At 43.1% G+C, this 15,522-nt stretch overlaps 1 protein-coding gene across 2 annotated transcripts; it reads right to left on the reverse strand.

The window, feature by feature from the left end:
* Positions 1 to 708: 708 nt before the first annotated feature.
* On the reverse strand, positions 709 to 15,132 carry sh3d19 (SH3 domain containing 19). 2 transcript variants are annotated; one of them, XM_030351785.1, is made up of 25 exons: positions 14,732 to 15,132; positions 10,866 to 10,905; positions 8,940 to 8,980; positions 8,721 to 8,760; positions 8,392 to 8,545; positions 8,003 to 8,189; positions 6,799 to 7,911; positions 6,540 to 6,695; positions 6,222 to 6,425; positions 5,895 to 6,113; positions 5,621 to 5,791; positions 5,098 to 5,214; positions 4,885 to 4,949; positions 4,337 to 4,377; positions 3,816 to 4,035; positions 3,506 to 3,574; positions 3,179 to 3,313; positions 3,026 to 3,095; positions 2,650 to 2,780; positions 2,484 to 2,533; positions 2,140 to 2,369; positions 1,820 to 1,869; positions 1,486 to 1,675; positions 1,093 to 1,196; positions 709 to 1,014 (listed from the first exon to the last, which is right to left on the reverse strand). In XM_030351785.1, the coding sequence occupies exons 1-25, from the start codon at positions 14,799 to 14,801 to the stop codon at positions 904 to 906; spliced, it is 3,978 nt and encodes a 1,325-aa protein (XP_030207645.1). In that variant the 5' UTR covers positions 14,802 to 15,132; the 3' UTR covers positions 709 to 903. The 2 variants fall into 2 exon arrangements, with proteins under 2 accessions (XP_030207645.1, XP_030207646.1); XM_030351786.1 differs by lacking the exon at positions 14,732 to 15,132 and adding an exon at positions 11,227 to 11,772.
* Between the last annotated feature and the right edge of the window lie 390 nt (positions 15,133 to 15,522).

Consider the following 15,522-nt stretch of genomic DNA (forward strand, 5'->3'; position numbering starts at 1 on the left):
GTGTAGAGAGAACTTGGATTTGTGTGCACATAACGCATTGGGACATGTCGGGTCCTCAAGAAGGCCCAAATTAACACCATAGACGTGTACAAAAAATCAGTTTTAATATCGTTGGCCTCATAGCATAAATGCAGTTGTATTTTAAGTTTCATCTTGTATTGAGCGTCATATGCCTAGGACAGAACTGCTGACTTGGGCAGACGTTGATCATGGAATGTAAAGGCACTGGCTTATGCAGTTGATCTGCAGCGTTTCTTTTGCCAAAATGAGTGACTCCTTTTGCCCCAATTATGCTTACTATATTTAAGGAGAAATACTAAGTTTCAAATCTGCCTCCGACGCCGTAAGTGGTCGTGTCCTCCTGGATTTGACTGATAGAGATGTGCAACGTTTGCGACAGTCCACTGGTATTGATCAGTTGTGATGTCGGAAGAGGCCGATTTTCAAAACTGCTAACAGCTGATCACTCACCTGGTTTAAGGTTAAACTTGTATTTAGCTTCATATGCCTAGAAATGGCTGACTTGGGCAAATGGTGATGGAATTTAAGGCACTGGTCTATGACAACCAATCAGCAGCGTTGGATATCTTTGGCAAAAAAAATTGTGCTCATGATTCAAATAGCTTGCCAATATTTCACCTCATGATAAAATTACTACCTCAGTCAATGGAATAATTTGGAATCTATCAAAAAAAAATCAAATGAAAGTATAACTACAATATAAGACAATTTATTAAACAATTGTATATACAATCTTGACAATACCATAACACTTCATTCCAATTTGAAAGTCACTTTAGGTTTCCCATGTGAAAAAAATTGTTGATAACTTGCAGGTTTCATATTTTCTGACATTCTGTGCACAATAGGGTCCTCTTCTGAATTCACTTCCAAGTCCTAGCATTAGCCCAATACTTGAACATAGTTTTTAGGGACAAGTGCCCTTTTTCCTCTCAGTTCACCCAAGAACCACTCGTCATCAACGGATTCAAGATTGGTTATGATGTCCCCTGCCTGTAAAGATCAAAGGACATGTTATATGGAATGTCACAATGTATGCATTCACATTCTGGAAAATGTCTGGACTTTCACCTGTAGGGAGAGCTCCTCCGGACTTTCGGCTGTGAACCGGAACAGAGCCTTGGCCTTGCTTCCTTCAGCCTCGCTACTCTGCGGTTTGTTATGCAGGGACTGGCCTGGTGGTCAAGGAAAATATGCAAAATTATTAATCAGGGAATAGTGTTACCAGTGGTCAACTACTGGTAATCACCCTTCTTGGTATAGTTATTCTTATTCTATTTAATTTAAGACCATTTCCTCATATCCTAGCGAGGTCTAAGAACTATATCAGTTCTTAAAATAGTGCTTCTCTATACCAACCGACGGCTAAACCAATGAATGCACAATCTAAAGGCTAGGCTCGTCTCCACAGCAGAACTGCAAAGTAAACAACTAAAAGATAACAGGGTTCGAGCCCCACAGTACCTGGGCTGCCCCCCACAAAGGCGCTTGGGAAGATCCCCTCATATCCATTGAGTCTGCCAGACCACCACACGGTGTCCAGGTGCTTTGTGACCAGGATGCGGTCCCCCTGCTTGAAGGACAGGTCCTCCCCCGTCTGCCCATTGAAGTCATAGAGAGCCACCACCCATTCTGGTCCTGAAGGCTGAGGGGCCTGAGATAAGCACAGAGAGGGCCGTGGATGTCAGACAGTGAGCTAAATTAAGAATTATTTTAAATGGTGCATGATCTTTTATGTAAATCTTTTATGTACGGCACGTAATATAATTGCATTCATCAAAATTTGCAGATCTCCTACCTGGATTGGTTTGACAGCCTCAGGTTGAATATTTGGATGAGCAGTCAGTCCTTTGAAATTGAGAAGAAAATATATTCTAAATTTGTGAACAAACAACACTATGGCAAACCAAACTATGGTTTGCCGCTAAAGAGAAATATTCTAGACTTCGAACATTCATTTACCCTTAGAATCCATGGTAAATGTTAGATTTTAAGCATTTCTTTGGAGGACGGATCAGTTCTCCATTTAATTGAACCAGAGAATAATATCACGCCCAAAACCACAAATTCAATTGTCCTAGCTAAACAATAATAACAAATTTGCCAGACGATTCCTACCAGGCAACGCTATTCTTGTCTGGGGCTGTTGCTGGGTCATCGGAGGTAGAGGCAGATCCTCAACAACCTCGACAAAGTTGAGAGGATAGACTCCAGTGTAGGCGCCCAGCTGTCCCTTGGCCCACTCGTCTCCCAAGTACTCCATTAGACTGATCACGTCCCCCTCAGAGAAGGTCAGCTCGGTCCCCCCCTCCCCCTCAAAGTCAAATCTCGCCACACACCTCGGGCCACTGACAAAAAAGAAAATAACAATTACACATACACATGACGATAACAATCAGAGCACAATATGAGTAGCTTCAAAAAAGTGAATATAAGGAATATTATTTTGATTAAATATTTACCTGACAGTGGCTGAAGGTTTCTTCTCACGAGAAGGTAGCGGAGAATTTGACTATTAGAAAAAATTAAATATAAACATCATTACATCAGGATGCTTATTGAATATTTATATGTATTTAATGCTCTCCTCCTCTACAGTTTGAATATAATTTCAGCTTGAGGTCTTACCAGCACGTTGACATAGTTGACGGGGAAGAAGCCAGTATTCCCTCTACACGTTCCCTTGTACCAGTCGTTATCCACCTGTTCCACCATGATGGCCACATCCCCGGCCCTCAGGCCCAGCTCCTCCGGACCAGCTTAACACACACACACACACACACACACACACACACACACACACACTTTGAAACCAGAACCTTTTATTCGGGAGGAAAACACCCTAACCATCATGCGCTGAATTGGCAGTAGGAGTCTCAAAAGGGCTCTGCAGGCCTACATTATACAATACAGGCCTACAATACCCAATGCTAATGCAGACTTCAAAGTAAGTCCTAAAGATCAATTGGTTCATGAAGCTGTCGAGGTAGCCGTGAGTCGTTACCTGGGTCAAAGTCATGTATTGCCTGCACTTGTAGTCCACCACCTTCCGAACTACTGGCTTGGTTAGGGATCTGTACAGACAGTAAACACAACCTTCTTCATACACCCTAGACAGGTCAGGCAGAATGAATTCACTTCCATGGAGAAGGGTTACCTGAGGTGCCTCCTGGGGAGCCAGGGGGGTGATGACCTTCATGTGGCATCTCTGGACCAGACCTTTTCCCTCGCCTACCTGACACATTACAGTCCTCTGGTCCATCTCCTCCAGGAGCAGAAGCACATCGTTTTTCTAATGGAGAAACAAACAATTGCTCATAGAGGAATTAGGAGATTAGGCATGAAGACCTAATGGCCTAACTGTATAGTAGTATAAGCCAACATACAAGTGTTGTATTTTAAATAGATGGTCCTGCTGTGCAGGCTGTGTTACAAAAACATACTAACAAAGAATAGGTTTGACTAAGAGTACTTGACCAGTCACCTGAAATGAGAGCTCTCCCGTGTTAGGCCCGTTGTAGTTACAAACAGCAATACCATGAGGAAGTTCAAGCTGCAAAACATTAGAAAAAGTGCATTTATAGAGCACCCTTCAAACACAGAGGCAATTCAGAGTGCTTCACAAGCAGCAGTCCCATTCTAAAGACATTTCAATGGCAATCAATAAAACGCAATAAACATTATTTTAACAAGAAATATAAAATGAGGTTGTGTACACAGCAAACAAAACAAAGGTCTTGTGTAATGGTCCGTTGGCATGTGTATGAATAAACACCGGTGGTGATGTCCCTTACTGTGTACTGGTTGTAGAGACGGTGGCCAGGGCGGGGCCTAGGGGGCAATGCAGGCCCTCTCCTACCCGGCCTCTGCACCGGAGCGGCGCTCTGTGCACCCCGCTGGGAGGCCGGTCCGAGAGAGGCTCTACCCGGGGCGCTGTGGCCGGGTTGAGGCGGCCGAGCGGGACCCACCTTGGCTGGGGGAGGGCGGGGCGGAAGGACCTTACCCCCACCGGGCCTGGAAGTGCGAAATCGTGGTTAGAGCTGGATCCCCTTTTTTGAATATATTTTTATGTTGCTGTTTTTGTGTGGCTTTCATGAACAGGATATAGTGAAGGCATACAGGAAAGTTGGTTGAAAGAGAATGGGAATGACATGGAGCATAGATTCGGAATCGAACCTGGGGCATGCAAGGGCTATTGCTTACATGGTTATTGCACTTGTAGGTGGAGCCAACAAGAACGTTGTTGTACTCTGCAAATGTGTATGCGGAGAAATGTTTGCTGGTGGCAATGTGTTCATGGTAAGCTCCCACTTACCGAGGTGGCCGGGTCGGTTCTTGCCCTTTGTAGAATGACTCCTGAGAAAGAAAGAAGAAAGACTCAAATTATTTTCATCAAACTACTTGGTTTCTCTCCTTGCTTGAAAATCAGACACCATAGCAACCAACAGTCCCATTTAAAAAAAAAAAGGTGAAGTTCAAGTTTCACAGGAGGTATAATGAGTATTGTGACTGCTTGTGTGAGTTTTAGAAAAAGACTCCTTTACATCCTGTGACAACATTCTCAAGGGGCTGGTGAATGGAGTGGAAGGGTTACATTTCTTTAAGACTTAACAAGACTGCGATAGTTTAAACTTGTTGGTATGAAGGCATGGTTAAACCATTTGTTTCCAAAATACTGGTCTGTCGCTGTGCCCGTCAACTAGTTAGTACGTACTTGGTAAAACTGGTGTGCGATTAGTTATGCATGTGTGTCAGGTATGCTTGTAGTTAGGTTTTGTTGGTTTGTTGGTTTGTTTCCTGCTTCCTGGGGTGAAACTCTAACCGAGCAAGGGAGGGCTGGTCTTAGGGCTTCATAATGCTTACTTGGTGTTGCATTGATCCAACAGGCTTTTGGCTCGGAAGTGAAGGAGGAGTGTCTAAAGAGAGAGCTGACCCGCAGTCAAACGCATCCAAAAAAGTTAGCGACCTCTACCACAGTGAACAAGAAAATATTTTCCATAATCCATCGCTCCTCCGAGTTCTCTAATTCATAATTCATCCTCAAATCAAATAGGTTGAGGATTATAGGGAACTCACTTCTACTGGTCATGCTGTTCGGCCGAATGGTGGTTGGTCTCCTTGTAATACTTTGTTTGTTTTGGTAGCCCGAAAAACCACTGTCCAGGCTTTGCTGATGCTGAAATGGGGCACGATCTGGACGCAGGGGAAAGGCATATTATTATTATGTGTCGAGCAACAACTTTGTGGGGTTAATCATCCTCAAATCTAACCAACTAGTACATAGCACTTTTGTAGTATTATGTAATGTATTAACCACTTAGTTATTTATTAGAAGAAAACAGTCCTCGATTTTACCACCAGCTGTGATAATAAGACATTACAACCCAAATCAAAATCTACCCTAGAGTGTCATCACGCTTGGTAGTTTCCACCAAGATGTGCGATGGATAGATCAGACCACCAGTTGGTACAGTCCAAGGCTGGTAGGCTGGTCAGTCTTTCTAACATTTGTGCTTGCTTGTAATGGCTGATCTAATTCTGGTGGTAGAACCTGGGCTTTTTAATGATAATAAACATCAACTGAAGGTAGCTGACTTACTCGATGGTCTGTTGTACTCGTCCCCTGCAGCCATCAAGGCAGAGTCATGGTGGAGGTTAGGCCCTGGAGGCTCTCTAAAGACCTTGGTGGGAGGCACTGGAGGGCTCGGGCGGGATGTGGGGAGAACAGCCACCCTGCTGGGCATCGTTCCTTGGAGATCCCCTATGGAGTCTGCATATTTTGATATCGATTTTTAAAAATGAATGTAAAAATACTTATGGTTGACACTATCTTTAATCGTAGAAGAACTGAGGCGTGAATGATGGCTACTTACTAAATCTGTTATAATACTGATCCTCTGTGGCCTTCAAGGGGAAATTATCGTTGTTGAAGTTGGGTACTAGAGGTTCTTGAAAGGGTTTTACTGGAGGGGCCGGGGCATAGTTCTCCTGCTGTGGTTCCAGACTCTTCACTTTGGCCATGATGGAGGGGCGGGATGGCGGAAGGACAGGCACTTTGCTGGCAATCGTTTCTTGGAGATCACCTATGGAGTCTGCATATTTTGATATACATTAGATTATTAAACATTCATGCAAAAATGCTTATGATCGACACCATCTTTAATAGTAGAAGATCTGTGAAGTGAATGATGGGTACTTACTCGATCGGTCATAATATTGATCCTCTGAGTTATATTTGTTGAAGTTGGGTACTAGAGGTTCTTTGAAGGGTTTTACTGGAGGGGCCGGGGCATAGTTCTCCTGCTGTGGTTCTTGACTCTCCACTTTGGCCATGGTGGAGGAGTGGAATGGCGGGAGGACAGGCACTTTGCTGGCAATCGTTGCTTGGAGCTCTCCAATGAAATCTGACAATATTTACATCAATAGTATCGCTTTTCAAAACTGTACTTGAAAATCCTTATAGTAAACATGATGATTTCTTTAATGAGAAAAACATGTAGTGAAGGTAGCTGACTTACTCGATTGTCTGTCGTACTCGCCTTCAGAGTCATGGTTGAGGTTAGGCCCTGGAGGTTCTTTATCGGGCTTGTTGGGAGGCACTGGAGGTGTAGGGCGGGATGTGGGGAGAACCGCCACCCTGCTGGGCATCGTTTCTTGTAGATGACCTATAAAGTCTGCATAGATTTCATATAAAACATCAAAAATGTACACAATAGTACTGATGGTCGTCACCATCTTTAATAGTATAAAATCGGGGACTTAACAATGGCTACTTACTCGATGAGCTGTCATAATCCTGATCCTCTGTGGCCATGAAGGTGGAGTTATGGTTGTTGAGGTTGAGGTTGGGTAGAAGAGGTTCTTTAAAGGGTTTTTCCCCAGGCACTGGAGGGGTCAGGACACAGTTCTCCTGTTGTAGCTGTTGTTCAAGGCCCTTCACTTTGGCCTTGATGGAGAGGCGAGCTGAGGGGAGGACAGGCCCCTTGCTGGGCATCATGTCTTGGGGACCTCCTATAGAGGGGTAGCCTCCGGGTTGCAGTGCATGTTGAGGCCGAGGGGCCGGTGATGGCTTTTGAGGCCTTGATGCCACCAAAGGTTTTGGGGGCATTACGTTGTTGTTGTTGTTGTTTTCCCTACTGTGTTTAAACGAAGCTCTGGAGGCTATGGAGGGTTTAGACGAGACTGGAGGTTTGATTGAGGCATTCCTAGGGAGAGGCTTCGGTCTCTGTGCTGCCGTTTCCTCTTCGGTGCTCGGCTTGGTCTCAAAAGCCGCGATCCGGGCACTGACTTCCCGTTGGCTGTGCATAGCGCTCATCTTGTCATCAGCCTCTGTACTCTGTTCTGTGGAGTTGGACTCTGATGCTTTGTCGTTTTCAAGGGAACTGTTGTCCGCACCAAACACCTCCAGTAGTTGTTCGATGTACTTGTTCGAGGACAACTCTTCCTGGTTGTTGCTGGAGTTCACTTGATTGTCTTCCACATTATCACTGAGGCTGACCAGAGTCTGAACTGAAACACTAACCTCTTCTGTCAAAGGTTTCCTATGATATTTCTTCAATCTTGGAAGCGGAATTGGACATTCGACAGGCTCTGGTTCTGAGGATGGTGTGCTAAAGTCTGCAGGGGGGGATTGTGAGTTTACAGGAACCTTAATATGTTGAATCAAATCTTTTGCAGAACCGTCCCATTGCACAGTGACCGATCTTGAGCATGTGTGTTTAGATTCCTTTGTATTGCGTTGTTCTATGCATGATTTTGAATCATTTTGGTTCTCTGTGCCAATGGAAACATTTGTGCACTGTATGTTTGTTGGTTCTGATTTTACAATAGTAGGTTCCCTGCACTGAGTCTTCAGCAATGATGGCCTCGGTGGTTTTTGTGGCTTTTTAACTGCAAAATACAAAAATATCATGAATGAACATTGAAAACATAGGGCACAATAAATATGAAATTGAAATCCTTGTTCTTGTAGATTTCTGACCGTTGGGTTTTCTTCCCGTCTCACTGGCTGGACTGAGCCGTGGACTAGCTGAAGTGTCCTCCCTCACAGGGTCCGTCTGGGTGGCACTGGTGCTGGTGCAGGCCAACCTGCGGGGGGCGGCGGTCGGCCTGGAGACGTGCTCTTCCTGGGTTTTCTCTTTGATCACCTGATCATAAGAAGGCGGTGGCTAAAATGGGAGAAATAGTGAGGTTTCACTTATTTTTTTTAACACTTTCAGTTAATTTTTAGCTTCTCTGTTTACGATGATACTATTTTTTTATTGTTATTTTGGTGTAACTCTGGTTTTTGTACAACACAAAGCACACACAGATCAAATTAGGAACACAGCTTGGTCCCCTGATGGGGCTGCTGGGGTAAACCTGATGTACCTGGGGGTCTGCCTGGACGCTTCCTGGCCAGCTTGACTCGGGGGCCGGAGGAGGAGGGGGAGGTGCTGGGGGGGAATTGAAGATACCAGAGGCCCCTGGGAACCAACTGCTATTGGCTAGAGGCTCTGCAGAGAGGATGGTGATCTCTGGTCGCCTATGGACACAAACCACACCATTTCCACCCCCTTAGTACAATAATGCCACAACTACAGCTGCCACTCAAGATAGTGAGGGAGTGAAAAATAGTAGAGGCATCAGGGTCTTTTCTTTTTTAAATTCCATTTAAAACCTTCCCATTTGATACCTCCCATCATAGCCCATTCTCCTACCTTCTCTCTCTACTGTGGTCAATCGGAGAGTTGGTTCTCGCTGAGGGCAGAAAAAAAGTTCACCAAATGTGAATCAATTTGTCTAATCCGTTTACTGACAATGAACAGAAGCCTTGGTATATTGTAGACATTTCATTTGATTTCATTTTGATTTAATTTGATATGAAGTTCTGTTGTGCATCTCACAGTACTGCAGAATCTCAGGGCTGTTCAACTCACATCGTTTGATCGCTGCTCGTATGGAGGACAGAGGTCCCTGGCTGGAAAACGGTATAGAAAAACATTGTTGTTACCTCTTTAGGTGTGGGCCTGCTTCTCTCCAAAGCATAGCCCTGGGAAGAAGTCTCAACAGGGGCTGCTGATAAAGTGGACCAATAGGCCATTTTCCAATCCTCTAGAACTCACAGGTAGTCAGCCCTTTTAAACTAAACAGCTTACGTGCCCAAAACGTAGTGTGTGTGTGCATAGAAAACAAAAAAATATCTGCATTTCATTTATAGTATTTTTAGATCCTTCTGAATCCCCAATTCTTAATTTGCATGCCTCAGCCAGGCTGCCTGTGGCAGACTACAGCTGGTCTGAAAGGCTGCAGCCAGGCTGCTGACACGCTCGGGGCACAGATGCCAAATCACCCTAATGTCACTTCACTGACTGCCAGTGAAACGAAAGGTTGATTTTAGAATACTTCTAATGACTGTCCCTCGTGCCAGACTAAAGACCAAAGTTGATTATTACTCGACTGTTTTGCCACTTTTGCTGTGGAAGTTGAAAAACAACTTCATATATATCCTGGTGTCCCTTTTTTACTGCTGTTCATGCCTGTTCCTGCTTCTTTATTCATTGTTATGGTCTATGTATCGTTGCTTTTGTTGCTATGCATCCTCTGTTATTAAGCACTGTTTGAATAGGCTATATAAATGAAGCATTAACTCCTCAATACAACCAAGGTGCAACACCCTCAGGCGACTTGTATCTGTTCCCCACAGGCAAGTTTACACTCACATTGACACAATGAGAAAATCATTTTGTCACCTGGGAATATCCCCCAACCCATTAATCTGTCTAGTGATGTTCTGTTGATGTTCATTGTTTAATGCATTGAACACTTACTAAAAGATTATTTTATACATTATCCGACATATGCAGACAAACAGCAGATCTTTTCGATCATCCAAAATCAAATGCTGCGCTACATCACGCCTACCTCAACAACATTTCCCCCAATACAGGTGACGGTTCGCCATTTAATCCATCTCATCGACAACTTTGTTTTTCTCTCCAGAAAGCAAGTCTATAGTTTGTAAATCCGTTACGGACTTTCAGTTAAGTCCTTTTCCATTTGGGTTCCCTCATTTAATGCCGGGATAAAAATATCAGCCACGTTTAGAGGTCCATCGTTACCATGGTACCCTGTAGTGTTTGCTCGACTAAGGTGGTGGTTCTCCACCCAAGGGAATGTTCTCTGGTTTGAAGCAGGGGCATTTAGGAACAAATATCTGCCTCATTAAGGAAAGGTGCCTGATGATGTAATCTGTAGTAAAGGATCCTCATTATATTTACAACACAGAGAGCGCATCAATGCCCCCTGGGGGGCAATGATCCAGGATGCTAGGTTGGGAGACATTTTATAAGTGGCTTATGTGGAGGAGGTAGGTGTTTGGATACTGAAGGTTAGAATCCAGCCATGGGGATCCACCCAGAGCCATCCTTTTTTGTTTTAAATCAGTGTTGCAAAAGTTACAAAAATATGTTAATATACTTCAGTGCAAAGAACGAAGTATTCAAAAGCATTTGAATACTTTCAGACTGACAGGGGTCTCAGCGGTTGTACACCTAGGGCAGACTGTGTGAGCAGGTAACCATTTGTCAACAACAACATCAACATCAGCCTAACAACAGCATATCTCCCTGTAATCCCCCCTGGGTCTGTCTGTGAATGAGGATGAGAACGCATTGTTGGCCCACTCACAACCGCACCATCAGCAGATCTGATGGTTAAAGAGACAGAGTCCTCTTTCAAAGCTTCTGAGATTGTCAAGTAGAAACTACCTGTACTTTTGTAGTTCTGCAACGGTTTTATTGCCACATCAGCTCAAAAGTGGATGGAAAGGGATGTGGTGTGTTAATCAAGGGGGGTGAGCGTACCTGGAATGGGAGCGATCTGGCTTGGTCCTTTGCAAGTGCTCTTCGGGGAAAAAGAGGGAAACGGGAACGTCATGAACCAGACAGGGGACATTTTGATGAGTAATGTAATTGAACAGAACACCTAGTATGCAGACTTTGTCTGTAATGTTGATGAACCTGTTACCAAACCTATCTTGTTTCCTGGTAACATTCTCCTCTTATTAGTTTTATAAAAGAAATACAGATAATTGTGCAGTGTAAAGATAGGACAAACAATTTCAATATTCATGTTCATTCGTTTTAAGGAACATTTGTTAAAGAGAAATGTTTGGGACAGACAATTAATGGGTAACATTTTTTTGACAATCAAGAAAGTTCTTACCGCGATAGGCTTTAATAATGTAGGTGACCATTCATGTTGTTCTAGTCCACCTATATTCCTCTATGAAGTTACCGATACCCTATCCACCAAATTTTTTTAGGGTAGGGTATTGTACAAATAAATAATGGCTCCTGAAGTTTTATGAAATGCATGGTACTCAGATTTGTCAGGTATGTGTTTGTTTGTTAGCAAGGAAACATCATTCAACAAATTAACAGATTCTAAAAAGTATTAAGTATTTCAAATATGGGTTTATGTGTGTTATGAGTTTAGGTGTTTTATATGAGGGTCAAAACATTGTGTCATACTGGTAGAGATAGAGTGTTGTTAGCCATTTATGCTAATGCAGACGGATAAAAAGCTTCAATTTAAAAGTCCCCTCTGCCGGTGAACTGCATCTCCTTGTCAGCTGGAATTCTAAATGTTTTGTTTACACAGCTCTCACCTGAAAACATAAGCTCCCTGCTCACCAACCTAAACCACCTGCCGCACCTGCCCCTTGTTATCAATTACTGTCGCAGCGAAATGGTTTAGCCAAAACATTCATGTCATCAGTTACCAGAATAAGACAAATTAGCAAATTAAGATTACAAAGAAACAAAACTAGCATTCTTATAACCTACAGAAAAACAGTGTCATGGCATGTAAATGTTACTTGAAAATGAATAGGCTAGTCCAAAATGTGTTTATTTAGTGGTGATGTTCCTACCTGCAAAGCAAACATTTAATAGAGTACGGCTTTCTTCAAATCTCTGCCTTAGTATCCATTAAACAAAGAAACAGTCTTTGTGTGCCGGGAAACACAGAAGCCACCATGACACACACACACACAGACACACACACCCACAAAAATACACGCCCCCCCCATAGACACCAGCAGAAAATGGGAGGGTAGATAGCTTCTTGGCTACTCTCTGCTAGGCCAATCTGATGGAAAAGAATGTGGTAATTCAGGAAGTGCTGGTTATATCACACAAGAGTGCGAGGTCACTATCTCTCCCCTCGCTCCACCATGAGGTCAAAGTGAATAAATATTACACTTTACCTGGAAGCCTCGTCTTGGATGGCAGTTTCAAGTTAAGCTTAAATGATTAACTTTAACAGCTCTGTAACCGATACCATTCATCCCACATCGAGATGTATGTGGTGTGTGCGGGCGTAGCCATGCTCCCATTGTTATTTAAAGGTATAGTCAAATAGCAACATCTAACCCACCTGTCATGTGGACAAACCAACGCTAAGGTGTTTAACTAAAATATAATTGTCTGTGTGGTAGTGAAATTATTCTTGAGAGTAGTATTTGTATTTAATTTTTCCCAGATTTGATAGTAAATCCTTGTATACCTTTGTCTTTCTTATGTATCGGGCAGTCACCACACCGATCCAAGTCGTACATGTGCGAAAGTGTTTCTACCTCAGGAAGAATGAATCATTCTTCTCAAGTATCCCTTGCAACTTTGATCAAACCAAACACAACACTCTGAGATTATTAGTGTCTTGATGTTCAGAGGGTTCAACCAATCCACCAGCCCATCTCAAATATTGAGAAAAGTCCAGCAGATGGTCCTACTTGTTCTGCTTCATTGGGAGTTAATCTTATTTATGGATATTTAACAGTGATCGTGCACCATTGAATGATTCAAACAACATAACATATTCGGTTCCTATGGACAGGGAACCAGATGCAATAGGCTAGATGACTTTCTTTGTATTACTGTGAAGGTGAAACACATAGTACAGCACACCTGTTGATGCAATGACCTCTGTTAAACAGCCCCTCTCTAACTGGGAACATCTGCTGGTGTTCTGCAGGACAGGCGTTCTCACAGAACAGGTGGTGTTGAACCTACAGTGAAAACAAATTTCTCTCTTTTCACAACCAGCAATGAGGACTTGAGGCTCTTCCCCAATTTCGTTGTAAAAGTTTGCACAATGACAATAAAGTCTGAAATCTGAAATCTGATGAGGACACAATATATTTTAAGGTCTTTAGATTCTCATGGCAGGCCTATATCAGACTCTCAAACAAAACACCAAGCACACTACCAAGGTTAGTCTTTGGACGGCTCACTAAAACCATCCTTAAATCAGTGCCTCCTCTATAATCCTATAGGAATTTAACATCTTTTAATTTCCTTCTGCCCACGGCGTCTTGGGGGACAATGTTGCAGATTCCATGGACCCTCTCACATAAACAGCCTGGGTAATAGGATTAAACTGAATAAAGGGATTGATGGAGCACAGCACGCTATAGGGAAATATCGTTGTTTCATAATGAAAGGTTTCCAACTCAAAGTCATTAACTTAGAAACAGGAGAAGAGCTGAATAAATGCATGCCATTAGGGAGAGTGATTGATGCCAAAACAGGAAACAATACTACACAATATCACAAGATTAAAATAATGGAAATCAATTGGTTAGTAAAAGAGATCAGCCAAAAAAAGGTACAAAGTTACACTACTGGCAAATTCTGGTGATTCTCCCATCAACAAGCCTTTCTGCTAGCTGCTGGTGAGGAGTATGTTTATTCATGGCGGTTGGCAAGAAGGCAGGCACACCCGTGGGTGTGTGAAGTCAGCATGCATATCTGAGGTGGATCCACCAAGTTGTTTCAGTGCCATGTTTAATCTGCTTAATAGCAGTCACGGTATGATATCACCATTAAAGCGTAGTGTAATGCACAAATGAGACCTGCAAATAGTATGAAATAAGGGGGGGTCTTTTTAAATTCAGCCCCCCCCCAACTGCCCAACATGAGGTCAGCTAGGGATCCCGAAACAAAACAGCTGTTGTTAGGGTGAATGTGTTGGAGGTGGGGGCATGTGAGACTAAATGGTTGGGCAGGGCATGGCTAGGTTAACATGGGGGGAAAGAGTGAACATTTGCTTAGGTTTGCTTGGGGACTGAGCATTTGTGTAGTCGTCTTCTATGACAACAGCTGTTGTCGAGAGGAAAAATTGTGACATCTTCTCTTCTGCCTGGGGTTCCATTAAAGCATTAAGCATAACTGTTATTATACCTAAATGATCACAGTGTTGGTGAAGAAAAATACAGTGACAACTGTAATAGCTCATGAAGAGGACTTCTTCCCTTAACAAATGTCATCCTGGAAAGACATGAGATCTAGGGGGATGTTGTCACTCTGGTGGCGCCACCAAAATGACAAGTGACGTCAAACTGGTACGCTAACTTTCATTGAATGAAAGTTGGCAATGTTTGACAAATATAAAATACAGTTCCAGCATTCAAAATATGCACTGCTCTTCCTTTAATTGTCAATGATTGTCTTTCAGTTTGTCAACTATGCATGCAACTATTAGATATTTGGTGATATAGGCCTATAAGGCAAATTCGCTGTTTGGACTAAAGTACCGCATTTTATTTAATACTGATCTTTCATCAACATATTTTACAATGTATTATTAAATCTTTAGTAGATAAATAGCACAGCCTATAAAGCAAAATGGGATTTCGAAACTTCAAGCCAAGATTTCCCTAACCTACCTGTCGCCGGGTCACGTACAGCTCTGTCTCCCCTCTCCTCTTCTTGCTCCTCGGTCATCGGTTCGGACATCGCTATTTGACACGGGACGGATGAACTGCTCCAGGGATTCACAAGTTATTTGGCCAAAAAAGTTTAAAGACAAATTGAAAGTCGGTCTTCCACTGCGTGTTTGGTTGCCCCGTTTTACAACCGCTCTTCCACAAACCTGTATAAAACAAAGGTCAGCTATTCCCAAATAGTAACTAACGGACGTCCACTTAAATTCGGCAGTGCAGGAACAGATAAAACTGACTGTGACGAAACTAAGTTAGTGGAACTTTGCTTGATCCGCTCGACCGTTATTAGACCATTATGCTGAGGGTGCTCTCTCTCTCTCTCTCTCTCTCTCTCTCTCTCTCTCTCTCTCTCTCTCTCTCTCCCTCTCCCTCTCCCTCTCCCTCTCCCTCTCTCTCTCTCTCTCTCTCTCTCTCTCTCTCTCTCTCTCTCTCTCTCTCTCTGTCGTTCCACATCACTGTGTTCATGGTCAGGTGGGCACCTATTGCTGTTTTTTCGATTCTTTATTATTTTTTTTAACTGCATTTACCCCAAGTTCCACTAGATGTCACTATATGATAGGTATTCAACATCTATAGGCAAGTAATAATAATTTTGTTAGAAAATATGTTATATTAATGTGGTAAAGTTGCCCGCCTCTCGCTGAATATTCAAACACATTTGAACTTCGAAAACTTCGGTTACATTGTCACCAAACGAAAAGGCTAGATGCTAACATTTGCCGGGGAAATCGGAT

The sequence above is a fragment of the Gadus morhua genome, chromosome 3, assembly GCF_902167405.1.
Source record: "Gadus morhua chromosome 3, gadMor3.0, whole genome shotgun sequence".
Lineage (NCBI taxonomy): Eukaryota > Metazoa > Chordata > Actinopteri > Gadiformes > Gadidae > Gadus > Gadus morhua.

Bases quoted from the DNA above. Each gene is read 5' to 3' on its own strand.
- sh3d19 (XM_030351785.1), bottom strand. From the start codon at position 14,801: ATGTCCGAACCGATGACCGAGGAGCAAGAAGAGGAGAGGGGAGACAGA. The intron at 5,792-5,894 runs GTAAGTAGCCAT...CAAAATATGCAG, and splicing joins TCAGTATTATAACAGATTTA to ACTCCATAGGGGATCTCCAA. The intron at 3,096-3,178 runs GTAACCCTTCTC...CTGTCTGTACAG, and splicing joins CTCCCCAGGAGGCACCTCAG to ATCCCTAACCAAGCCAGTAG.